This window comes from Mizuhopecten yessoensis, unplaced genomic scaffold, assembly GCF_002113885.1.
Source record: "Mizuhopecten yessoensis strain PY_sf001 unplaced genomic scaffold, ASM211388v2 scaffold5979, whole genome shotgun sequence".
In the NCBI taxonomy this organism is placed as follows: domain Eukaryota; kingdom Metazoa; phylum Mollusca; class Bivalvia; order Pectinida; family Pectinidae; genus Mizuhopecten; species Mizuhopecten yessoensis.
The window spans coordinates 234,942-261,744 of NW_018406319.1; the positions used below are offsets into that span (position 1 = coordinate 234,942).

Genomic DNA, 26,803 nt, shown 5'->3' on the forward strand with positions numbered 1-26,803 from the left:
AATAAAAGTTTTAAAGATGGCCGACAATTTCAAGATGGCTGGCATAAATTGGAAGCTTGAGAATAAAATAAATAAATTTTCTGTACAGTTAGAGTTACCAATTTATGTCTGTTCGGTTAGAGCTACCAATTTATGTCTGTACAGTTAAAATTAACAATTTATGTCTGTACAGTCAGAGTTACCAAATTATGTCTGTACAGTCAGAGTTACCAATGTATGTCTGTCTACAGATACTTTTTAATGAATTACTAGTAGACCGCATTAATTGAAATATCTTAACCGTCAATAAAAGATAATAATGTGTTTTGATTAGGTTCATTTATCATCCTGTTGAGTGGGCCAATATACATAACTCTGTACAATTTAGGTGATTTTACCAGTTGCCTTCAGGTCCTAAAATCTACACATTCACAAAATAAAAGTCTACTATTATATCAATAGTTAGGAAATTATGCTGTCTATTGATCATTCCAGATGAAAAGCATAGTGTAAAACGAAAGTAGCTACGTTTGGCAGGGAGCATTTTGAAGTGATGAAATAAAGGGCAATGTTTACATGCATGTAAAAAACACTTTTTAGTAAATATACATGTACATCAATTCTTCTTAGCCAATAAGAGTTCAGGAAATGCGGACCTTATTTATGTCGCAATTCCATTCCTGGTTCACGGCATATATAAACATGCTCAACAACATATAACATGTTGATAACAGACCAAATAACAGGAACAGAAAACGACTGTATGACTTAAAGGTGCATAACAAGATACAAATAATGAACTTCCGCTTTAAATATGAAAACGTAGATAAAATAAAGCATATCAGTTTACGTAAAAGTAGCAAAAATAAGATTTACCTCCGTAGACTTGCCACTTCCTGAAAACGTACGACTATTACGTTTTCCTATGGACACTGTCACACTAACCTGGGATCTACCGGACAATGATATGGATATGATTGGTGTGCGTGTCTACTACACAACAGTAACTAGCACGTATGGCAAGCCAACTTAACAAGGAGCAATGTCGATCCAGTATTTCAAAAAAATATATCAGATATCTTATATAGCATATGAGATATCTTATATAATATATAAGATATCTTATATACTATATGAGAGAACTTATATAGAAATTAAATGAGATGCTATATAAGATATCCTATATGATATATAAGATATCTTATATCGTATATAATATATCTCATTTAATTTTCTATATAAGATATCTTATATAATATATAAGATATCTCATATAGCTATATAATATATCTTATATAATTAAAGTCTCATTACTAAATAAGATATATTATATAGGAACGAGATTTTAACAAAATGTCGAAAATGAAGTCTCCCCGTCCGGAATATTTCGAGGATCTACGTAGGGACAGTAGGCTTGTTGTAACAACACGTGTTCCTGTCGCCGCCATTATGTTTGAGCCCAATTCAAGAGTGCGGGAAATGGCAGCCTCTGCTTTGTTCCGCTATAAGAGAGACAAGGCGAGCTAGGCCTAGGGAAAATACAGCATCCGTACCATCCCTCTCCGCCATTGCGCCCAATGCAATCCTGAATGTGCTCGGAATGATTTTCGAGGGAGAAATTAGTTTCTGGTTTTTAATGCCACGAAATCTCATTCTATATCAGATATCTTATATAGCAACGATATTTCAATTATATAAGATATCTTATATAGCTATATGAAATGTCTTATATATTATATGAGATATCTTATATATTATATGAGATATCTTATATAGAAAATTAAATGAGATATCTTATATGCGATATAAGATATATTATATAGTATATATGATATCTTATATACTTATATAAGATATCTCATTTAATTTCTATATGAGATATCTCATATAGGATATAAGATTCCTATATATTATATAATATATCTCATATAGTATATAAGATATCTTATATCCTATATGAGATATCTCATATACGATATAAAATATCTCATATACTATATGAGATATATTATATACGATATAAGATATCTTTTATAGTATATAACATATCTCATATGCTATATAAGATATCCTATATTTTTTTTTTGAAATACAGGATCGACATTGCTCCTTGAATAAATGTTAGTTGGCTTGCCATAAGCACGCCAATCGACCAATGGGAATACATGCAGCTGTATGAAGAGACGAAGACGGTGACAGTCACAGGACTTCTTCCAGCATATTCTTACGCATTCCGTGTTCAGGCGATATATGAACAGGGTTATAGTGAATGTTTTTGTGCAAGTCAGCATGTCAACTTTGACTTAATTTTCGGTTCTGGATAAACGGGATGGGATCAATTAAATACGACAATGAAAACACTGTGTTACTACGGCTAACTATCAAATAGATGCTATTTTTATGGCGACTTATGTGACATTTGTTCAGACACATCGACTCATTTTCAGACGCATATTGTCTAGTAGCAGCACCTTGATTTAGTATGATACACATATTGTGTAGAATGTATGTATATGTGATGAATACTATTATGTTACATGTATTTATGGTATTTGTTGTAGATGGAACAATTCGTTTGATGAATGGTTCCACAGTGTTTGAGGGCAGGTTGGAAATATACCATTCTGGAGAGTGGGGCACAGTATGTGACGACGGCTGGCAGCAAAACAGCAAACAGAATACCGCTGTGGTGTGTACACAACTGGGACATAGGTAAGGCACATACTTAATTATAGTTATTTATCATAAAAGGTGGGGTACGAGTAACACTAGTGATGAGTAAATGAGTCAACACTGGGATACAGGTAAGTAACATCACATTGTATACAGTCACTGAGTCAACACTGGGATACAGGTAAGTAACATCACATTGTATACAGTCACTGAGTCAACACTGGGATACAGGTAAGTAACATCACATTGTATACAGTCACTGAGTCAACACTGGGATACAGGTAAGTAACATCACATTGTATACAGTCACTGAGTCAACACTGGGATACAGGTAAGTTACATCACATTGTATACAGTCACTGAGTCAACACTGGGATACAGGTAAGTAACATCACATTGTATACAGTCACTGAGTCAACACTGGGATACAGGTAAGTTACATCACATTGTATACAGTCACTGAGTCAACACTGGGATACAGGTAAGTAACATCACATTGTATACAGTCACTGAGTCAACACTGGGATACAGGTAAGTTACATCACATTGTATACAGTCACTGAGTCAACACTGGGATACAGGTAAGTAACATCACATTGTATACAGTCACTGAGTCAACACTGGGATACAGGTAAGTTACATCACATTGTATACAGTCACTGAGTCAACACTGGGATACAGGTAAGTTACATCACATTGTATACAGTCACTGAGTCAACACTGGGATACAGGTAAGTAACATCACATTGTATACAGTCACTGAGTCAACACTGGGATACAGGTAAGTTACATCACATTGTATACAGTCACTGAGTCAACACTGGGATACAGGTAAGTAACATCACATTGTATACAGTCACTGAGTCAACACTGGGATACAGGTAAGTTACATCACATTGTATACAGTCACTGAGTCAACACTGGGATACAGGTAAGTAACATCACATTGTATACAGTCACTGAGTCAACACTGGGATACAGGTAAGTTACATCACATTGTATACAGTCACTGAGTCAACACTGGGATACAGGTAAGTAACATCACATTGTATACAGTCACTGAGTCAACACTGGGATACAGGTAAGTTACATCACATTGTATACAGTCACTGAGTCAACACTGGGATACAGGTAAGTAACATCACATTGTATACAGTCACTGAGTCAACACTGGGATACAGGTAAGTTACATCACATTGTATACAGTCACTGAGTCAACACTGGGATACAGGTAAGTAACATCACATTGTATACAGTCACTGAGTCAACACTGGGATACAGGTAAGTTACATCACATTGTATACAGTCACTGAGTCAACACTGGGATACAGGTAAGTAACATCACATTGTATACAGTCACTGAGTCAACACTGGGATACAGGTAAGTTACATCACATTGTATACAGTCACTGAGTCAACACTGGGATACAGGTAAGTAACATCACATTGTATACAGTCACTGAGTCAACACTGGGATACAGGTAAGTTACATCACATTGTATACAGTCACTGAGTCAACACTGGGATACAGGTAAGTAACATCACATTGTATACAGTCACTGAGTCAACACTGGGATACAGGTAAGTTACATCACATTGTATACAGTCACTGAGTCAACACTGGGATACAGGTAAGTAACATCACATTGTATACAGTCACTGAGTCAACACTGGGATACAGGTAAGTTACATCACATTGTATACAGTCACTGAGTCAACACTGGGATACAGGTAAGTAACATCACATTGTATACAGTCACTGAGTCAACACTGGGATACAGGTAAGTTACATCACATTGTATACAGTCACTGAGTCAACACTGGGATACAGGTAAGTTACATCACATTGTATACAGTCACTGAGTCAACACTGGGATACAGGTAAGTTACATCACATTGTATACAGTCACTGAGTCAACACTGGGATACAGGTAAGTTACATCACATTGTATACAGTCACTGAGTCAACACTGGGATACAGGTAAGTAACATCACATTGTATACAGTCACTGAGTCAACACTGGGATACAGGTAAGTTACATCACATTGTATACAGTCACTGAGTCAACACTGGGATACAGGTAAGTTACATCACATTGTATACAGTCACTGAGTCAACACTGGGATACAGGCAAGTTGCTGTTTACATTATACAGGTATGTTACATTGCACATTGCAGTGTGTTCCTAACTAAACAATCTGGATACAGGCAAGCTACATCGCAAATTCTACAGTAATTAAATAACATAACAACCTTTATTCTAACTACGTATGTATTAACTCTGTAACTGGGATGTACGTATTGAGGATCTGGACTGCGCATAACCCGATAGATGTTCAGGGCTTTCTTTTGGATTTCAGTTGCTCCGAGTTTTGTTTTCCGGTCTTGCCATTACTTTTCCCAGCATATCTTACCCAGATAAGACATGACCATGTATATAGGAATAAAGTAAACAGCTAGAAAACATGTGTAGCGAAACCGGACTAGGTCGATCTTCAATAACAAGGTAGCCCTGTTGGTAAGAACTTCCTAGATTAAGATGTCCTGGTCGGAATTCTGTGTTACCGTTACATTTCCAGCAAATCATGTGCAAATAAGACACAACAATGTATATAGGATACAGTGTAGACAGCTGAAATACATGGACATCAAAGCTTGACATGGTCGACCGTGACTAGATACCAGGAAGACCGTTGCCTTCTTTTCATAACCCGGCTTATCTACCGTGTTTTACGAATGTTTGTTATGCCAATATAATGATGGTGTAGTGAATCACAGCCTCGGGTTTGTTAGAAATAAAATCCAAGAAAGTGATACATATTCCTACATTTCCCCCCAGCGATTACGGAGAATGGCAAAGCAGTGCTCCCTATGGCCAAGGAGATGGTCCTATATGGATGGATGACGTCACATGTGGACAGGAAGCGACTTTACTAGTTGACTGCAAATTTAGTGGCTGGGGCACACACGACTGTAAACATACCGAAGATGTGGGTGTGCGTTGCGACCCTCTGGTGTCAGCAACGTCCCCTTCCACAGTACCTCCTACAAAGGTCTCCAAAGTTCTCGAGAAATGCTCGTCTACTGTTCCTCCTACACCAACTACTCCCATGGCCGTTGAAGGTAAAATATATCAATATGATAACTTCTTAATATATTGTGATTTATTAGCAGGATAAACTTATCGTTACAAAGCACATGGTTTACCTTTTAATTGCTTGTTTTATTAACAGATAAATAGATTTTAGATACAAATAATGAACTTCCGCTTTAAATATGAAAACGTAGATAAAATAAAGTATATCAGTTAACGTAAAGCCGTGGTCCCAACCCAACCCTTCCTGCGCACGTGATAAGTGCGTGGTCTGTGATTACCCGGCACTTTCCCAGTTCTACTGTCCAATAAGCACGCAGAACTGACGTGGACCGTACCGAGTAAGCACGTGCTCCGCACTTACAACGAACGTTGTGCGCACTGATTTCTGCAGTATACTGACTTCTGGAGAACCTCGGAAGGTCGTTCTATACCCCCCCCCCCCCCCGACATTGGGCGGAAAAACTCACATTCATCGCACTTCCACGCACTAACAACATGAGAGTGAGTGAGGACACCGTACGTGAGCAGCACGTGTAAGTACGGCCTCCGTACGATAACGTGGCGATCGCACGGAGATCGTACGTTGCAAGCAAGTTGTAAGCACGTACAACTCACTTACCACGTGTGCAACGTACAATGTACGCAACCGCTCACGGCCAGGCGTGGCGTGCGGGCCACGTACTTACACCTTGCGCAACCGTGCGAGTGACGTGCGTTGACGTACTCTCTCCCTGCTCTTGCCACTCCCTCCCCACGTTTTCAGAAAAACGTGGCGGCCGCGGCCTCCCCAAAAAGTGTACGGACTAAAAACACGCACGGTGGGTTGTGACCGGGCCTTTAAGGTAACACAAATATGTTTTATCTCCGTAGACTTGCCACTTCCTGAAAACGTACGACTGTTACGTTTTCCTATGGACACTGTCACACTAACCTGGGATCTACCGGACAATGATATGGATATGATTGGTGTGCGTGTCTACTACACAACAGTAACTAGCACGCCAATCGACCAATGGGAATACAAGCAGCTGTATGAAGAGGCGAAGACGGTGACAGTCACAGGACTTCTTCCAGCATATTCTTACGCATTCCGAGTTCAGACGATATATGAACAGGGAAGTAGTGAATTATCAGGGATATTGGAATCTTCATACAAAGGTAAACATGTTTTTGTGCAAGTCAGCATGTCAACTTTGACTTAATTTTCGGTTCTGGATAAACGGGATGGGAGCAATTAAATATGACAATGAAAACGCTGTGTTACTATGGCTAACTATCAAATAGATGCTATTTTTATGGCGACTTATTTGACATTTGTTTAGACACATCGACTCATTTTCAGACGTCATATTTAAATTGGACTCTGTTCTGTTTACTTTAAATATGTTTATTCAGCAATGAACACGGTCTGAAAAGACACACAAAGAAGTGGTAAATTGCATAATGATAATTAGCATAAATTACGTATAGAAACTAATCATAACATACAATCCTCTATCTCCCCCAAGTCTTTGGTATACGTAAGTAATAGGGTCACTCGTATTAGTCCTAGGAACAAAGACTGATGTGAAATATGAGAATTATTAAGAAATGTCTGACAAATTGTCCTAAAATAAACAAAATGAAGCACTGAGTCTCCGTGAAAAGTTGCACAACAGATATAACAGGAAATGTTCCAAGTAGAAACAAGTCAATTGTTATTTGGACATTTTATAATCTGAATGCCAAGCTGGTTTCTTTGTGGCACGACCAGAAGTCCGGATCGGTGCAAGGGACGGAACTACTGCTTGTGGCGTATGTGTCGAGATAGGTGGCATCGTTGCCGGGTGTGTGGTGATTTTGCTCACTGGGGTTGTAGGAGAATCAAACGCTAGATGACGTCGACTAAAGATGTCTCGAATACCAAATGGTGGTGAAGGGTGATCAACATCAAATGATGAACGAGGCGAACGTTGTATGGTTCTAGTAGTCAACGGAGTGGATGGTGGAGGACTTGTATCCTTGCGGGGAGGGTTGCTCTCTTCACCGACGACGGTGTCTGGGGCGTTAGAAGTAGGAGACGTCGTGCGATGGGAGAGTCCAATTTGATTGTCAATTGTGTAGCGCGCTGGTGGTGTAACGACTGGGATATACTTCCTGAGAAATTTCCTGTTGCGTAAGGTAACACGGCCAGATCCGTCAACCCGAACTACATATTGATCAAACTGGCATACTTCGGTAATGATTCCAGTCTTGTCCCATTTAAGGGGGTGAGGACCAACTTGGATGCGTACATGATCTCCAACTGCAAGAGGTAAGAGGCGTTTGGTGTGTTCAGACCAACGTTCACTTTCTCGCATGTGACGATTCCGTAAAGCCTCCTCGCGAGCTGCTAAAGTCTCCAGCCAAGTGTTGTGTAGAATGTACCGACCGGGTGGTATAGGAATAAAGTCTCGTATAGGACGACCGAACACGCAAATAGCAGGGGATAGTTTTGTGTCTCTGTCAGGTGTGTTCCAATACTGGAGAATAGCGCGTTGGAATGCGTCGGTGTTTAAGTCGCCATTGGGACTGGTGTTGCCGGTGATCAGACGCTTCACTGTTTTGACTCCCACTTCAGCACGGCAGTTACTATGGGGAAAAGCTACAGATGACAGTCTATGGTGAATGCCCCAGTTCCTGAGAAATCGACGTGTGGCCGCAGAAGTGAACTCGGGTCCACCATCTGATGCTAGTTCATCAGGGATACCAAAAGTAACAAATGTCCTTCGGAGACAGTCTATTAAACCATTGGAACCATCAGAGACTTTCTCCACCACCGGCCAGTTGGAATAACGATCAACTACCACTAGGTAATTACAGCCCATGTAGTGGAAGAAATCTGCACACACGCATTGAAATGGATAGTCAGGAGTTATCAAAGGAGTCGGTTATGCATTCGGGTTAGATGGAGCAATATGGTTGCAGTGGTTACAAGTTGCGCGTAGGGGGGAGATGGCAGGCGTGATACCAGGCCAGAAGATTGACGCGTCAGCTCTTGAAGACATAGATGTCACCCCATGATGTGCCGAATGCAGGGAGGCAATGGTTTCTTCCCGGAGTGATGGTGGAATGACTATTCTGTCTTTATAAAGTACTACACCATCAACCGTATGAAGGTCGTCGCGGAACGGGAAATATTCTTGCAGTGGCCTAGGCAGCTCGTGACGGATTCCCTGTATACCGGCCTCTATCAGAGCGATTAACGCCTGCATCTTGTCATCGCTGGTAGTAGTGGTTCTAACGCGCTCCCAGGTGACGGATCGTAAATTGATCGCATCTGGTGTTGAAGAAGCTGATGCCACGACACGCTCCTCGACAAATGCTAGTCCTGATGAAGGCATGCATGACCGCTCATTAGACCAAAGTGGGCGATGTCGACGGCAGAAAATGACAGTGCTGCAATGTCGTCCTCGAGCACAAATTTCTCAGGCTCACCAATAGGATGTAGGGAGATACAATCCGCAGCACGATGTCGTATGCCAGGCACATGAAGCATTCGAAAGCAGTATCGTAGTGTTTTCTCATTGAGGTTACGAAGTCTGTTGTTAGGAATGTGTTCCAGTGATCTATCGCCAAATAACTTCAACAATGGATTATGATCAACAGCTATGATCAAGTTGTCGCACCCAAAAACGAAGTGGCGAGCTTTATCAGGGGCATCTGCTACTGCTAGGGCCTCGCCCTCAACCGGCGCGTAACGCGTCTTTGCCGCATGTGTGAACCGACTACCTACGAGTGTAACTTTCCAACCATCACGGCAGCATAGCAGGCTTTCATTAGCACAAGCGCAGTGTTTTTGTAGCAACCAAAATCCAATGCCAGTCTTTGACCAGTCTGTCGCGAGCACGTCAATTTACTTGGGTCGAAAATCCGTACACCCTGCCCAATCTCGTTGGCAATGACAATTTTAGATTCCTCAAAAAGTCGTTGGAGATCTTCAGTCCACTGAAACGGTTGATCTGGTTTGAGCAACTGACGGAAAGGAAGCATATTCTCAGTCATACTATAGGCATACGACACCTGATTGACTAGTCCAAACCATGACCGCACATCTGTGATGTTCCTGGGTGTCGGAAAATCCAGGATGGCGCGTAGGTATTTCTGTGAAGGCCGTACACTATCGTTGGTGATTTCAAACCCAGCGAATTCGAGTGTGTCCTCTGCAAATACAAATTTGTCAGGGTTCAGCGTTATACCGTTACGGCCGCATATGTCAAGCCACTGGATTGCCTGAAAGAACCTATCTTCAACAGTGTCTGACCATAAAAGAACATCGTCGACACATTTGGTTTTGTTGGTGATATCCGAAACAAGCTCGTCATAGCGCCTGGTGTATCCGTCGCCCGATGCAATGTAGCCTTGGGGTGCAGTTTTGTAACGGTACCTCCCCCAAGGAGTAATGAACGTGGTCAAGTGCCTGTCCTCTTTGCAGATGGGTACACTGTGATAACCGTTCCATGCATCAAATAATGTCTTCTTCTTTCCATGTGGAATAGACCGGGCTTGGTGGAATGGCGAAGGGGTGTGATGAGTCTCGCGAGTGGCATGTGCATTTAAGGGTTGGAAGTCAACAGTGCGCCGAGGTGTACCATTCTTTTTCGCACAAATAACCATTATATGGCATCAAGTGACAGGCTCACCAACCGGAACAGGTTCAATAACCCCCAAACGAACATCCTGGTCTAGTCCAGCCTTTACTGCACCCTGCCAGTGGATTGGAACGGGTACTGGTGTATGGTGAGCGACAGGTTTCGCGTTGGAGTCCACCATGAGCTTCAAGGGAGGTCCATTCATGAGTGGTAAAGTCTGGTGTTCACATGTGTTGAATGTGCTAGACTTGTAGTGGTCAAGAAGGTAACCTTTTAAGTGACCAACGTTTTCCGTTGTAGNTTCGCGATGGCAATGCCCACATATGTGTCCATATGCTGTACACTCTGTTTTACGTATGCGAGCAAGGGCAGACTTGCCGTGTCCCTTTTTTCCGCAATATGCACATTGCTCTGCTTTGTTGGAGGTGTCTTTGGACGACGGTCTGTCAGCCTTGCTTTTCCGGTATGAGCTGCTGGCAGCCTCAACTGGATGAGAATCTGAAAGTCTAGAAGCTGAACGTTTACCGGCTTCCTTTGATTCGACAAATTGAAATACATCCTCAAGATTCATGTCCTGATTTTTGTGTCCTAGCAGATCAAGTTGTATTTCCGGATCGGCAATTCCCCGGGTGAGTACGTCACGCATGATAGCGTCAGTGTAATTGACGTCGGCTGTACATCCGGGGCACTTAATCACAAACTTGCATATACCGGCCTGTCCTTTAAGTCTAGCACCGTAACTCCGGACAGTTTCATCACGATCCTGTCGCATATTGTGTAGCGTCACTCTTGCAACCATAGTGTTTTCCTCACGTACTGCGAGCTTTTTAATTGCAGCTAAAACCTCATCCATGGTTTTGTCAGCGAGGCTACCACCGGCTGATCGTGTCAAGTCTTTCCGTAATGGCTCGTCACAGCATTCTAGTAGCTGGATTACTTTATCGCGTCCAGTGATTTTCGTGGCACTGACATAGTCCGACCACCGAGATTGGAAATATGCCCACTCCTCGCTAGATCCTGCGGCACTGAGCGTGGGTCGCTTAACTTTCTCAACTTTAGCAGCGTGTTCTCGTTTGGGTATGTGTACAGCGGAGTGAGCCGTGATGAGTGCCGCGACGATAGTGGCATCCAGGTCATCCGTGACATAGTCGCAGCCTGTGATAGGGCAGGCTACAGCTGGCATTGTGGTGATTGGCTTGTATGCCAATCCTTGCTGCGGTTTGTTTACAAAAAGCACTCGAGTTATTTTCAATACATATGAACCCTAACTATGGCACCTGTAGAAGGGTACTGAAGAAAACAAACGGCTACAATCGATTGGTGTGAGGAAAACTACAGAATAGCGCCATACATTGCAGAATTTTACCGTGTTCATTAATGGGACTCTGTTCCGTTTACTTTAAATATGTTTATTCAGCAATGAACACGGTCTGAAAAGACACACAAAGTAGTGGTAAATTGCACAATGATAATTAGCATGAATTACGTATAGAAACTAATCATAACATACAATCCTCTAATATTGTCTAGTAGCAGCAACTTGATTTAGTAGTAANATACAATCCTCTAATATTGTCTAGTAGCAGCAACTTGATTTAGTAGGATACACTTATTGTGTAGAAGTCAATATACGTGTACATGTTTATTTGATGAATACTATTATATTATTTATGGTATTTGTTGTAGATGGAACAATTCGTTTGGTTAATGGCTCCACAGTGTTTGAGGGCAGGTTGGAAATATACCATTCTGGAGAGTGGGGCACAGTATGTGACGACGGCTGGCAGCAACACAGCAAACAGAATCCCGCTGTGGTGTGTACACAACTGGGACATAGGTAAGGCACATACTTATTTACAGGCGGTGCGCTAGAGTATTTTTGTTTTTCGATCGGTCAACTGACTGGTCAGCCAAGCCGGACGGCGGCCTCTGATTGGTCGAAATATAGATATTGTTCGATTTTGATGAAAATTGGTATATAGGGATATTAAGAGACTGTGCATTCAACCGCATATGTTTCATTATCATAGCAACCGTATCACAATAACACGAAGGCTTCTGATTGGTGGAAATTTATATATTGTTCGATTTTGATGAAAATTGGTATATACGGGTATAATGGGATTGCAAATTCAACCGCATATGTTTCGTTGCCATAGCAACCACACGGAGGCTTCTGATTTTTCGAAATTTAGATATTGTTCGATTTTTATGAAAATTGGTATATAAGGGTATTATGGGACTGCTGCGAATAAAACAGCATAAGATTCGTCTTCATAGCAACCATATAGCAACCACACGAAGGCTTCTGATAGGTGCAAATTCAGAAATTGTTCAATTTTGATAATTGTTCAATTTTGTTTAAATATGGTAGATAAGGGTGAAAGAAATTTCAACCGCATAGGTTTTGTTGCCATAGCAACCACATGGAGGCTTTTGATTGGTCGAAATTGAGATATTGTTCAATTTCGATTAATATTGGTATATAGGGGTATAAGGGGACTGGAAATTCAATCACAAAATGTTTCGTTGACATAGCAACCACACGGAGGATTTAATATGTACATTGTAGGTGTACTATGGCAATGAGATCCATTTCTGATGCATTTTTGCGACTATGAGGGCAGTTTGGGGGACATCTGTAATGCCCCCCCACCCCATTACAATTAGTACTTATTATTTATAGAGTTATTTATGATATTAGGTGGGATACGAGTAACATTGTATAAAGTACATGTGTAAGTCAACACTGATGATGAGTAAATGAGCCAACACTTGGATACAGGTAAGTAACATCACATTGTATACAGTCACTGAGTCAACACTGGGATACAGGTAAGCTACATCACATTGTACTAAGTAACTGAGTCAGCACTGGGATACAGGCAAGTTGCTGTATACATTATACAGGTATGTTACATTGCACATTGTAGTGTGTTTCTAACTAAACAACCTGGATACAGGCAAGCTGCATAGCAATTACTACAGTAATTGAGTAACATAACAACTTATATTTTAAGTACGATTCAAGTAGCATTCACCACGTTGTATGTAGTAATTCTGTAACTGGGATGTACGTATTGAGGATCTTGACTGGGTCGATTACCCATAACCTGATAGCTGTTCAGGGCTTCCTTTAGGATTTCAGTTGCTCCGAGTTTTGCTTTCCGGTCTTGCCATTACTTTTCCCATTGCAGCGTGTTCCTAACTAAACAACCTGGATACAAGCAAGCTGCATAGCAATTATTACAGTAATTAAGTAACATAACAACTTATATTTTAAGTACGATTCAAGAAGCATTCACCACGTTGTAATAAACTACAATGTATGTAGTAATTCTAATTCTGTAACTGGGATGTACGTATTGAGGATCTTGACTGGGTCGATTACCCATAACCTGATAGCTGTACAGGGCTTCCTTTAGGATTTCAGTTGCTCCGAGTTTTGCTTTCCGGTCTTGCCATTACTTTTCCGAGCATATCTTACTCAGATAAGACATGACCATGTATATAGGAATGAAGTAAACAGCTAGGAAACATGTGTAGCGAATCCGGACTAGGTCGATCTTCAATAACAAGGTAGCCGGCCTGTTGGTAAGAACTTCCTAGATTAAGATGTCCTGTCGGAACCCTGTGTTTCCGTTACATTTCCAGCAAATCATGTGCAAATAAGACACAACAATGTAAATACATGGACATCAAAGCTGGACTTGGTCGACCGTGACTAGATACCAGGAAGACCGTTGCCTTCTTTTCATAACCCGGCTTATCCTTACACATGTTTAGGTCATCTTGTTACTGTGTTTTTTATGTATGTTTTTTTATGCCAATATATGATGGTGTAGTGAATCGGGTTTGTCAGAAATGAAATCCAAGAAAGTGATACATATTCCTACAATATTTTTATTCAGCGGTTACGGAGAATGGCAAAGCAGTGCTCCCTATGGCGAAGGAGACGGTCCTATATGGATGGATGACGTCACATGTGGAAAGGAAGCGACTTTACTAGTTGACTGCAAATTTAGTGGCTGGGGCACACATGACTGTAAACATACTGAAGATGTGGGTGTGCGTTGCGACCCTCTGGTGTCAGCAACGTCCCCTTCCACATTACCTCCTACTAAGGTCTCCAAAGTTCTTGAGAAATCCTCGTCTACTGTTCCTCCTACACAAACTACTCCAATGGCCGTTGAAGGTAAAATATATCAAAATGATAACTTCTTTATATATTGTGATTTATTAGCAGGATAAACTCATCGTTACAAAGCACATGGACTTCCTCCAGCATATTCTTACGCATTCCGTGTTCAGACGATATATGAACAGGGTAGTAGTGAATTATCAGGGATATTTGAATCCCCATTCAAAGGTAATCATGTGTTTATGGAAGTCAGCATGTCAAATGAAATCTTCACACATAAGTAAGCATGCTTTTGTCGAATTAAACATGATCAATACCATTTCAAGTTCCGCAATATATGAACCGACCATCCGTAGCAAGCAAATATAGGAAAACATCTTGTTTGAGATTAATCCTTTGTTCACACTGAACTGTGGAAAACAGAAAAAATAAAATAATAGAAGTCTGTATGCTTGTTCAGGGAGAGTACCTAATCGATGGTTTAATCGTGAGTACGCACATTTTGATTGTTGTTAGGTCTTGACAATATAATATACAGAAACATCTTCATGTACTCAACCTCGTTTCATTTGCCATCTCGTCATCCGCAAACATATTTCTATGGTTTTTTTTCGCGTTTTCTTAAGAATTCCTCTTCACATTTCCCTCTATTTATCGCCAAACCCCTTCATACCGCCAAACTGTATTTGGGCGAATGGTGGCAGTGTAATGGGGTTTTACTGCATACCAATTACATGACCCTTCGTTCAGAGCCTAGGTCGAAAAGAATAGTGGACAATTCAATGATAGAATGCATTCCGAGTTAAACATCCTGTCAGTGATCGCATAATAACAGTCTGTATAACAAGGATATTCTAGCGTGGTAGATGATGTCTTTATGTCACGTACGACGTAGGTTACCTGTGGTCTAGGACATAGTTTTAAACAAGCTTAATGATGCACTCAGAAAACATTGATGTGGTATTCCATATGATTCTTCAATCTAATCATTGCAGTCAAATCTGGAGTAGTGATTTTTCCCACGGAATGACTCAAAAATTGTCTCTTATCAGAAATAGTGTCTTTAGAGTAATTACAGATAGCAAACTAAGAAAAACGGCGATCAGATTGCTTGATGTCAGTGTTCTCAAACAAGTTGAACTTTATCAGAACAAACGTATCGGGTGCCGTAGTCATACTTAGACATGTTTTACAGACTGGTGACCTCTCAGACAGATTAGTTGTTATTGACAGGTGATATTTAAAGATTGCTTGACTGTAGTTATTGACATCTAATGTCTAAAGCAGGTTTGATTGTAGCTATAGATAAGTAATACTTGAATCAGGTTTGCCTGTAACTATAGATAGGCGATATTAGAGAGTTGATGTCTAAAAGTTTGAATGTAGTTATAGAAAAGTCGTGTCTTAAGCAGGTCTGATTAAAGTTATAAACAGGTTATGTCTAAAGTAAGTTTGACTGAAGTGATAATCAGGAGTTTCGGCTTAAGACATATCTGACTATAACAATGAACAATTGATATTTAAGGAAGGTTTGGCTGTAGTTTTAGCCTATCCACAGACATGTAGCCTTAGTCTGGTGAGACTGTTGCTATAGGCAGGTGTTATCTGAGCATGGTTTGGTAAAAATATCTTCTTTTCTAAATAAACAATATATACTTCACAATTTTTAGTGTACATGTAAGTTCCTGATCAGGAAAAAGTTGATCAATTGCCTTAAACAAGTGTTTGTTCTAATATAAATTTCAACATATACTAAATTACGTGAATTGCACTATGCTCATTCGTTCAAATATACAGTTTTTGGACTCGTAGTAACTCCTTCTAACCTAACTTTGTCTTCTATAAAAGAAATGCATAGATACCTGTAGAATCCTTCTTAACAAGGATAAATCTTACACTAAATTCATTCTGCATTAGTTACAATCATGTTCCCATATTTGCCCGGTTCGGTTTGTCGATATCATGATATGCACTTTGCCGTGAGATGTGTGGTTCGTGATATAATTGGTTATCGCAGTCTTAAAGCAATTATTGAAAATCTAAATAAAATAAAGATTTAGTTTAGTTATTTCATGCACCTTGTCAACATCTGAATTTTTTAGGAAATATCCGTCTGGTTGACGGTACCACACCGAACGAAGGGCGAGTAGAAGCTTACCACGACCATGCGTGGAGTCATATATGTGACGATCACTGGGATGTCAGGGACGCTGTAGTTGTCTGCAGGGAACTAGGCTTCAGGTAGGTACGGGTTATATATAACTAGGCTTCAGGTTGGTACGGGTTATATAGAACTAGGCTTTAGGTAGGTACGGGTTATATAGAACTAGGCTTTAGGTAGGTACGGGTTATATAGAACTAGGCTTTAGGTAGGTACGGGTTATATAGAACTAGGCTCCAGGTAGGTACGGGTTATATAGAACTAGGCTTGAGGTAGGTACGGGTTATATAGAACTAGGCTCCAGGTAGGTACGGGTTATATAGAACTAGGTTTCAGGTAGGGACGGGTTATATAGAACTAGGCTTCAGGTAGGCTTCAGGTAGGTACGGGTTATATAGCACTAGGCTTCAGGTAGGTATATGTTACATAAACTACGCTTCAGGTATGCACATGTTATAAAGAACTAGACTTCAACCATGCGTGGAGTCATATATGTGACGATCACTGGGATGTCAGGGACGCTGTAGTTGTCTGCAGGGAACTAGGCTTCAGGTACGTACGGGTTATATATAACTAGGCTTCAGGGAGGTACGGGTTATATATAACTAGGCTTCAGGTATGTACGGGTTATATAGAACTAGGCTTCAGGGAGGTACAGGTTATATAGAACTAGGCTTCAGGTAGGTGCGGGTTATATAGAACTAGGCTTCAGGTAGGCTTCAGGTAGGTACGGGTTATATATAACTAGGCTTCAGGTAGGAACGGGTTATATAGAACTAGGCTTCAGGTAGGTGCGGGTTATATAGAACTAGGCTTCAGGTAGGCTTATGTTATATAAACTACGATTCAGGTATGCACATGTTATAAAGAACTAGACTTCAACCATGCGTGGAGTCATATATGTGACGATCACTGGGATGTCAGGGAAGCTGTAGTTGTCTGCAGGGAACTAGGCTTCAGGTACGTACGGGTTATATATAACTAGGCTTCAGGTTGGTACGGGTTATATAGAACTAGGCTTCAGGTATGTATATGTTACATAAAATACGCTTCAGGTATGCACATGTTATATAGAACTAGCCTTCAGGTATGTACATGTTATATAGAACTAGGCTTCAGGTAGGTACTGGTTATATAGAACTAGGCTTCAGGTATGTATATGTTACATAAAATACGCTTCAGGTATGCACATGTTATATAGAACTAGCCTTCAGGTATGTACATGTTATATAGAACTAGGCTTCAGGTAGGTACTGGTTATATAGAACTAGGCTTCAGGTAGGTATGTACATGTTACATAGAACTAGGCTTCAGGCTTCAGGTATGTACATGTTACATAGAACTAGGCTTCAGGTAGGTACAGGTTATATAGAACTAGGCTTCAGGTAGGTGCGGGTTATATAGAACTAGGCTTCAGGTAGGCTTCAGGTAGGTACGGGTTATATATAACTAGGCTTCAGGTTGGTACGGGTTATATAGAACTAGGCTTTAGGTAGGTACGGGTTATATAGAACTAGGCTCCAGGTAGGTACGGGTTATATAGAACTAGGCTTTAGGTAGGTACGGGTTATATAGAACTAGGCTCCAGGTAGGTACGGGTTATATAGAACTAGGATTCAGGTAGATACGGGTTATATAGAACTAGGCTTCAGGTATGTATATGTTACATAAGCTACGCTTCAGGTATGCACATGTTATATAGAACTAGCCTTCAGGTATGTACATGTTATATAGAACTAGGCTTCAGGTAGGTATGTACATGTTACATAGAACTAGTCTTCAGGTAGGTACGGGTTATATAGAACTAGACTTCAGGTAGGTACGGGCTATATAGAACTAGGCTTCAGGTAGATACGGGCTATAAAGAACTCGGCTTCAGGCCGGTACGGGTTATATAGAACTAGGCTTCAGGGAGGTACGGGTTATATAGAACTAGGCTTCAGGGAGGCACGGGTTATATAGAACTAGGCTTCAGGTAGGTATGTACCTGTTACATAGAACTAGGCTTCAGGTAGGTACAGGTTATATAGAACTTGGCTTCAGGGAGGTACAGGTTATATATAACTAGGCTTCAGGTAGGTACATGTTATATAGAATTCGGCTTCAGGTAAGTACGGGTTATATAGAACTAGGCTTCAGGGAGGCACGGGTTATATAGAACTAGGCTTCAGGTATGTACGGGTTATATAGAACTAGGCTTCAGGGAGGTACAGGTTATATAGAACTAGGCTTCAGGTAGGTACGCGGTATATAGAACTGGGCTTCAGGTAGGGACGGGTTATATAGAACTAGGCTTCAGGTATGTATATGTTACATAAAATACGCTTCAGGTATGCACATGTTATATAGAACTAGCCTTCAGGTATGTACATGTTATATAGAACTAGGCTTCAGGTAGGTATGTACCTGTTACATAGAACTAGGCTTCAGGTAGGTACAGGTTATATAGAACTAGGCTTCAGGTAGGTACAGGTTATATAGAACTTGGCTTCAGGGAGGTACAGGTTATATATAACTAGGCTTCAGGTAGGTACATGTTATATAGGATTAGGCTTCAGGTAGGTACGGGTTATATAGGACTAGGCTTCAGGTAGGTACGGTTTATATAGAACTAGGCTTCAGGTAGGTATGTACATGTTACATAGAACTAGGCTTCAGGCTTCAGGTATGTACATGTTACATAGAACTAGTCTTCAGGTAGGTACGGGTTATATAGAACTAGGCTTCAGGTATGTATATGTTACATAAACTACGCTTCAGGTATGCACATGTTATATAGAACTAGACTTCAGGTATGTACATGTTATATAGAACTAGGCTTCAGGTAGGTACGGGTTATATAGAACTAGGGTTCAGGTAGGTACGGGTTATATAGAACTAGGGTTCAGGTAGGTACGGGTTATATAGAACTAGGCTTCGGGTAGGTACGGGTTATATAGAACTAGCCTTAGGGATGTATATGTTACATAAACTACGCTTCAGGTATGCACATGTTATATAGAACTAGACTAGGTACGGGTTATATATAACTAGGCTTCAGGTAGGCACATGTTATATAGAATTAGGCTTCAGGTAGGTACGTGTTATATAGAACTAGGCTTCAGGTAGGTACGGGTTATATAGAACTAGCCTTAGGTATGTATATGTTACATAAACTACGCTTCAGGTATGCACATGTTATAAAGAACTAGACTTCAGGTATGTACATGTTATATAGAACTAGGCTTCAGGTACGTACATGTTACATTGTATATAGAACTAGACTTCAGGTACGTACATGTTATATAGAACTAGGCTACAGGTAGGTGTGTACAAGGTACATAGAACTAGACTTCAGGTATGTACATGTTATATAGAACAGCTTCAGGCTCCAGGTATGTACATGTTACATAGAACTAGGCTACAGGTATGTATGTACATGTTATATACTTCAGGTATGTACATGTTATAGACTTCAGGTATGTACATGTTTCATAGAACTAGCCGTAGGTATGTATATGTTACATCGAACTACGCTTCAGGTATGCACATGTTATATAGAACTAGGCTACAGGTATGTACATGTTACATATATATAGAACAGCTTCATGCTTCAGGTATGTACATGTTACATAGAACTAGGCTTCAGGCTTCAGGTATGTACATGTTACATAGAACTAGGCTTCAGGCTTCAGGTATGTACATGTTACATAGAACTAGGCTACAGGTAGGTATGTACATGTTATAGACTTCAGGTATGTACATGTTACATAGAACTAGGCTTCAGGCTTCAGGTATGTACATGTTACATAGAACTAGGCTTCAGGCTTCAGGTTTCAGGTATGTACATGTTATATAGAACAGCTTCAGGTTTCTAAACGTTACGTAGAACGGATTTACATGGATACAACTGTTATATAAAACAAAGGTTCATTTTTTTTGGAAATTAATTGTAACACCTGTTACAGAATGTAATGAAGCCTATAACAGATATTGATAGTGTACCGTGAGGCGATTTACAATGCCTTTTACAAATTAATCAGTTGTCATTACTTTACGAATATGTGTATATTTAATTGTCATTTAAGTGCATTCAGTCATCGTGTAAACATACACAAATAACATTAAAGGGAGAAGAATAGAACGTCTCATAGTTATTCACTTCTACTTCCCCGCATCTAAAAATGAATACCTCCTCTCCATTTACAGGAACATAACTGTTACCTCTTAAACTAATGAAAATATGTACAAAAACGCTTACTTGAACAGATGGATGTTAAAAAAGTTCTCGGAATCGGGAGAGTGTTTGATATGTGTGATATCAGATGGAAGGCAGTTTCACAGCGTGGCTGCAACACACATTTGTCACCATAAGTCGCTGAACCAGAATTTCAAACACACAGCAGGTTTCTGCCTCCAACACCAGTGATCGTAGAGGCTGATACAGGGTGACGAGCTCCTTTAACATAAATACCAAGAGGTTAACTAAGTAACTGTTCTAGTGCAGATGATGGGCGAGTTTTGAACTCGCTGCATACGACCCATTGCCGAGACTGAGATGCAATAATAACTAAGTTTATGTGTTGTTTGTATTTCAAGTTTTATTCTGTTTAACGTCCTACTAACCGAGGAGTAACCTTTAGTCTGTTCTGTAGCGGAGATGACTCCATGCTTAGTCTAAACTTATACTCTGTTTGTTCTGTAGCGAAGATGAACCCATACTCATTCTATGCCAATACTCGATTCCGTAGCGGAGATGACCCCATGCTCAGTCTTTGCTTATACTCTTTTTGTTATGTAGCGGAGATGACCACATACTCAGTCTAAACTTGTACTCTGTTTGTTATGTAGCGGAGGTGACTCCATGCTCAGTCTAAACTTATACTCTGTTTGTTATGTAGCGGAGATGACCCCATACACAGTCTATGCTTATACTCTGTTTGTTATGTAGCCGAGATAACCCCATGCTCAGTCTATGCTTATACTCTTTTTGTTATGTAGCGAAGATGACCACATACTCAGTCTAAACTTATACTCTGTTTGTTATGTAGCGGAGATGACCCCCTACTCAGTCTATGCTTGTACTATGTTCTGTAGCGGAGCTGACCCCATACTCAGTCTATGATAATACTCTGTATGTTCTGTAGCGAAGCTGACCCCATACTCAGTCTATGATTATACTCTGTTTGTTCTGTAGCGGAGATGACCACATACTCAGTCTAAACTTATACTCTGTTTGTTATGTAGCGGAGATAACCCCATGCTGAGTCTAAACGTATACTATGTTTGTTCTGTAGCGGAGATGACCCCCTACTCAGTCTATGCTTGTACTATGTTCTGTAGCGAAGCTGACCCCATACTCAGTCTATGATTATACTCTGTATGTTCTGTAGCGAAGCTGACCCCATACTCAGTCTATGCTTATACTATGTTTGTTATGTAGCGAAGATGACCCCATACTCAGTCTATGCTTATACTCTGTTTGTTATGTAGCGGAGATAACCCCATGCTGAGTCTAAACTTATACTATGTTTGTTCTGTAGCGAAGCTGACCCCATACTCAGTCTATGCCTATACTATGTTTGTTACGTAGCGAAGATGACCCCATACTCAGTCTAAGCTTATACTCTGTTTGTTATGTAGCGGAGATGCCCCCCTACTCAGTCTATGCTTGTACTATGTTCTGTAGCGAAGTTGACCCCATACTCAGTCTATGATAATACTCTGTATGTTCTGTAGCGAAGCTGACCCCAAACTCAGTCTATGATTATACTCTGTTTGTTCTGTAGCGAAGCTGACCCCATACTGAGTCTCAACTTATACTATGTTTGTTCTGTAGCGAAGCTGACCCCATACTCAGTCTATGATTATACTCTGTTTGTTCTGTAGCGAAGCTGACCCCATACTCAGTCTAAACTTATACGCTGTTTGTTATGTAGCGGAGATGACCCAATACTCAGTCTAAACTTATACGCTGTTTGTTATGTAGTGGAGGTAAACCCGTGCTCGGATCTTACTTTGGCAAGGGCTTTAGCTCTATGGTACTAGTCAACGTTTCCTGTACCGGTAAGGAAGCTAAACTGGAGGATTGTCAGTTTGGAGTCCTGGCGTACACTAACTGTGGACAAGCAGAGACAGCTAGCGTTAGATGCGAACCATTTACATCAGATAGGTCGACCTCTATTACAGGTTTGTTCCCACTGGTCACTCCATGTTCAGTAATTACAGTTAAAACAGTGGTCAATAATGGATATCACTATGTATATTGACTGAAAGTTGGATTTGTATAGTCATAACATATTCGCTATGAATGTTTTAGAAGAGTTCATGAATACCTCCTTTTTTTAAAATTATATTTTCCAAAATTTTGTGATATAAACATATATACATACAATGTACATGGGCGTCTCGAATCGCCTTTAAATAATGCACATACTGTGTTATTTTCACATATAACTTCCAAAATTGTACACACTGATCCTACCTTTTACCTATCTGTTAATCAAATAAACCTCATACCTACCATCAAATGAAAGGAAAGAAATAACTATATACATTCGGTTAATTATCATGTTCAGCATTTCTTTGATTCTAAAACACCCCAATGAAGTTTCATATGTTAGTAGTGAAATGCTACTGACAATATGTGAGAAGGTAAAACCACTACATAAAATTGTAGCTATGCTCTTTCTTGACACTTCCACAGATCCAATAGTTGACGCTTCCCTGACTTACCCATTGCTCAGTTATAATACCTCAGAGTTGAGGATATTAAGATGTTATAAGTAGTATATTGGTAATGCTATGGTCGCATTGTTACATATTGATCCCTATTACAAGTGGTTAATACAAACTATTTTAAGTTCTAGGAAACAGCCAAAAGTATTTTATATGTACCAATGGAATTGATTTATATTTTGTACAAGTATTTTATATGTATTAATGAACATAAATGTAATTGTGATATGTGACACTTAAATAAACAAATTGAACTTGAACTTGAACTTGTTACAATAGAAATTTGTGTTTTGTTTTCATTAAAAAGGTGGGACCGAAAAAGAGATGATTTGCGACCTTGCAGAAGTTGACAGATGTTCAGAGCATATTGCCAGTTTCAGACATCTACTGACAGGGACGGGTAGAGTTGTCGTCGCCATGTGTCAGTACGTATATAAACAATGTACAGGGAAGTGGAACCTATGTCGACTCTTCTGTGATCAGCTCCTTGGTTTTAAGGAGAATTGATAAGGAATCTGAATCTGAATCTGAGAACGGAATGATACTTTAATGTAATATTCCGATTCCGATTCACCAATTTTAAAGCTACATGTTAGTTAAACCATCATTGATTCATGTAACATAATATTGCAATCAACTAATTAGCATTGTCCTGTTTGTTGTATTTTCGTTACAGAAAAACCTATCCTACCTTCGTCGCGTGTCTCCACGGCCTTCCCCGAGGGTGTAAAAGCGCAGATTCCTATGAGTCTTTGGAGATGATTCGCCAACATTTTCACCAAAAGTGTTTGCAGCTGTAATGGTACGTTCTCACAGCCGATTTGACACACATTTGATACACATCAGGATAAAAAAGGCCAAGTCATATTAAGATGTTTTAAGAATAAATTATATGTTCTTAAATCATTGCTGTCTTTGTTATCTTTAAACGTAAGAGGTTTATGAGATGAAAACATAGTTGTAATTATCTAAATAGGAGGACAAAGTAAAGTAAACATCCGACACTAACTAACCCTGACGAGAAAGAACCATATACAAGTATTCATGTTTTCTTCTTGAAATTATCACAGCTTTTCTTATCTCTTGGTCCTAAACAATCTTAGTCTGTAAACGGGACAGTCGTTTTTCTTCCTTTTGGCATTAGTAATGCAATAGCTTTAAATATCTATTTATAAGATACACGTTCCTGTATTTGTAAGATCCAGAACGGTGATGTATTAAGAAGTATGATGATAACTTCTAATCACTGCAAACATTTTACCACTTTTTAATCAGCTTCGCTGTGCATTCCCACCAAAACATAAAGCCATAAACTGCTCAGACGATTAATCTTCACAGTCACTTGATATACACACAAATAATCTGTACAGCCACTAGATATACACATAATTAATCTTTACAACCACTAGATATATAAACAATTAATATACCTATACACATCATCTGTCCAACCATCAGATACCTAGACACCTCAACTGTCCAACCATCAGATACATAGACACATTATCTGTCCAACCATCAGATACATAGACACATCATCTGTCCAACCATCAGATACCTAGACTCCTCATCTGCCCAACCATCAGCTACATAGACACATCATCTGCCCAACCATCAGATACCTAGACGAAACCTAGACACATCACCTGTCCAACCATCAGATACATAGACACATCATCTGTCCAACCATCATATACCTAGACACCTCATCTGTCCAACCATCAGATACATAGACACATCATCTGTCCAACCATCAGCTACATAGACACATCATCTGTTCACCATCAGATACATAAACACCTCATCTGTTCAACCATCAAATACATGGACACATCATCTGTCCAACCATCAGATACATGGACACATCATCTGTTCACCATCAGATACATAAACACCTCATCTGTTCAACCATCAGATACCTACCCATATCATCTGTCCAACCATCAGATACCTAGACACATCATCTGCCCAAACATCAGATACCTAGACACATCATCTGTCCAACCATCAGAAATCTAGACACATCATCTGTCCAACCATCAGAAACCTAGACACATCATCTGTCCAACCATCAGATACCTAGACACGTCATCTGTTCAAGCATTATATACCAAGACACATCATCTGTTCAACCATCAGATACCTAGACACATCATCTGTCCAACCATCAGATACCTAAACACTTTCTCTGTTCAACCATCAGATACATAGACACATCATCTGTCCAACCATCAGATACCTAGACACATCATATGTCCAACCATCAGATACCTAGACACATGATCTGTCCAACCATCAGATACCTAGACACATGATTTGTTCAACCATCAGATACCTAGACACATCATCTGTTCAAGCATTATATACCAAGACACATCATCTGTTCAACCATCAGATACATGGACATCATATGTCCAACCATCAGATACCTAGACACATGCTTTGTTCAACCATTAGATACCTAGACACATCATCCGTCCAACCATCAGATAAATTGACACATCGTCAGTCCAACCATCAGATGCCTAGATACATCATCTATCCAACCATCAGATCCCTAAACACATCATCTGTTCAACCATCAGATACATGGACATCATCTGTCCAACCATCAGATACCTACACATTTCATTTGTCCAACCATCAGATACCTAGACACATCATCTATCCAAACATAAGATACCTAAACACATCATATGTCCAACCATCAGATACCTAGACACATTATCTGTCCAACCATCAGATACCTAGACACATGATCTGTCCGACCATCAGATACCTTGACACATCATCTGTCCAACCATCAGATACCTAGACACATCATCTGTTCACCCATCAGATACCTAGACACATGATCTGTCCGACCATCAGATACCTAAACACCTTATCTGTTCAACCATCAGATACCTAGACACATCATTTGTTCAACCATCAGATACCCAGACACATCATCTGCCCAACCATCAGATATTTAGACATATCATCTGTTCAACCATCAGATACCTAGACACATCATCTGTTAACCATCAGATACCTAGACACATCATCTGTTCAACCATCAGATACTTAGACACATGATATGTCGTACCATCAGATACCCAGACACATCATCTGTCCAACCATCAGATACCTAAACACCTTATCTGTTCAACCATCAGATACCTAGACACATGATCTGTCCAACCATCAAATACCTAGACACATTATCTGTCCAACCATCAGATACCTAGACACATGATCTGTCCAACCATCAAATACCTAGACACATGATCTGTCCAACCATCATATACCTAGACACATCATCTGTCCAACCATCAGATACCTACACACATCATCTGTCCAACCATCAGATACCTAGACACATCATCTGTTCAACCATCAGATACATAGACACATCATCTGTCCAACCATAAGATACATAGAC

The 26,803-nt window shown here is 40.1% G+C and overlaps 1 protein-coding gene and 1 long non-coding RNA gene across 3 annotated transcripts in view; both read left to right on the top strand.

The window, feature by feature from the left end:
• LOC110451383 (deleted in malignant brain tumors 1 protein-like) overlaps positions 1-24,272 on the top strand; it is a 72,921-nt gene extending 48,649 nt beyond the window's left edge. Inside the window, exons 8-17 of one of the 2 annotated variants that reach the window (XM_021499360.1) lie at positions 2,541-2,691; positions 5,493-5,776; positions 6,621-6,908; positions 12,047-12,197; positions 14,272-14,555; positions 16,604-16,680; positions 17,153-17,214; positions 22,631-22,830; positions 23,687-23,804; positions 24,056-24,272. In XM_021499360.1, coding sequence (XP_021355035.1) covers positions 2,541-2,691; positions 5,493-5,776; positions 6,621-6,908; positions 12,047-12,197; positions 14,272-14,555; positions 16,604-16,680; positions 17,153-17,214; positions 22,631-22,830; positions 23,687-23,804; positions 24,056-24,179 — 1,739 coding nt within the window. In that variant the 3' untranslated portion in view covers positions 24,180-24,272. Of the gene's footprint in view, positions 1-2,540; positions 2,692-5,492; positions 5,777-6,620; positions 6,909-12,046; positions 12,198-14,271; positions 14,556-16,603; positions 16,743-17,152; positions 17,215-22,630; positions 22,831-23,686; positions 23,805-24,055 lie in introns of both variants that reach the window. The other variant, XM_021499359.1, reaches the window with a different exon arrangement.
• Positions 17,661-18,514, top strand: LOC110451386. The gene is made up of 3 exons (XR_002463068.1): positions 17,661-17,686; positions 18,016-18,047; positions 18,091-18,514. It is a non-coding gene; the product is annotated as an uncharacterized LOC110451386 (long non-coding RNA).
• Positions 24,273-26,803: the final 2,531 nt, after the last annotated feature.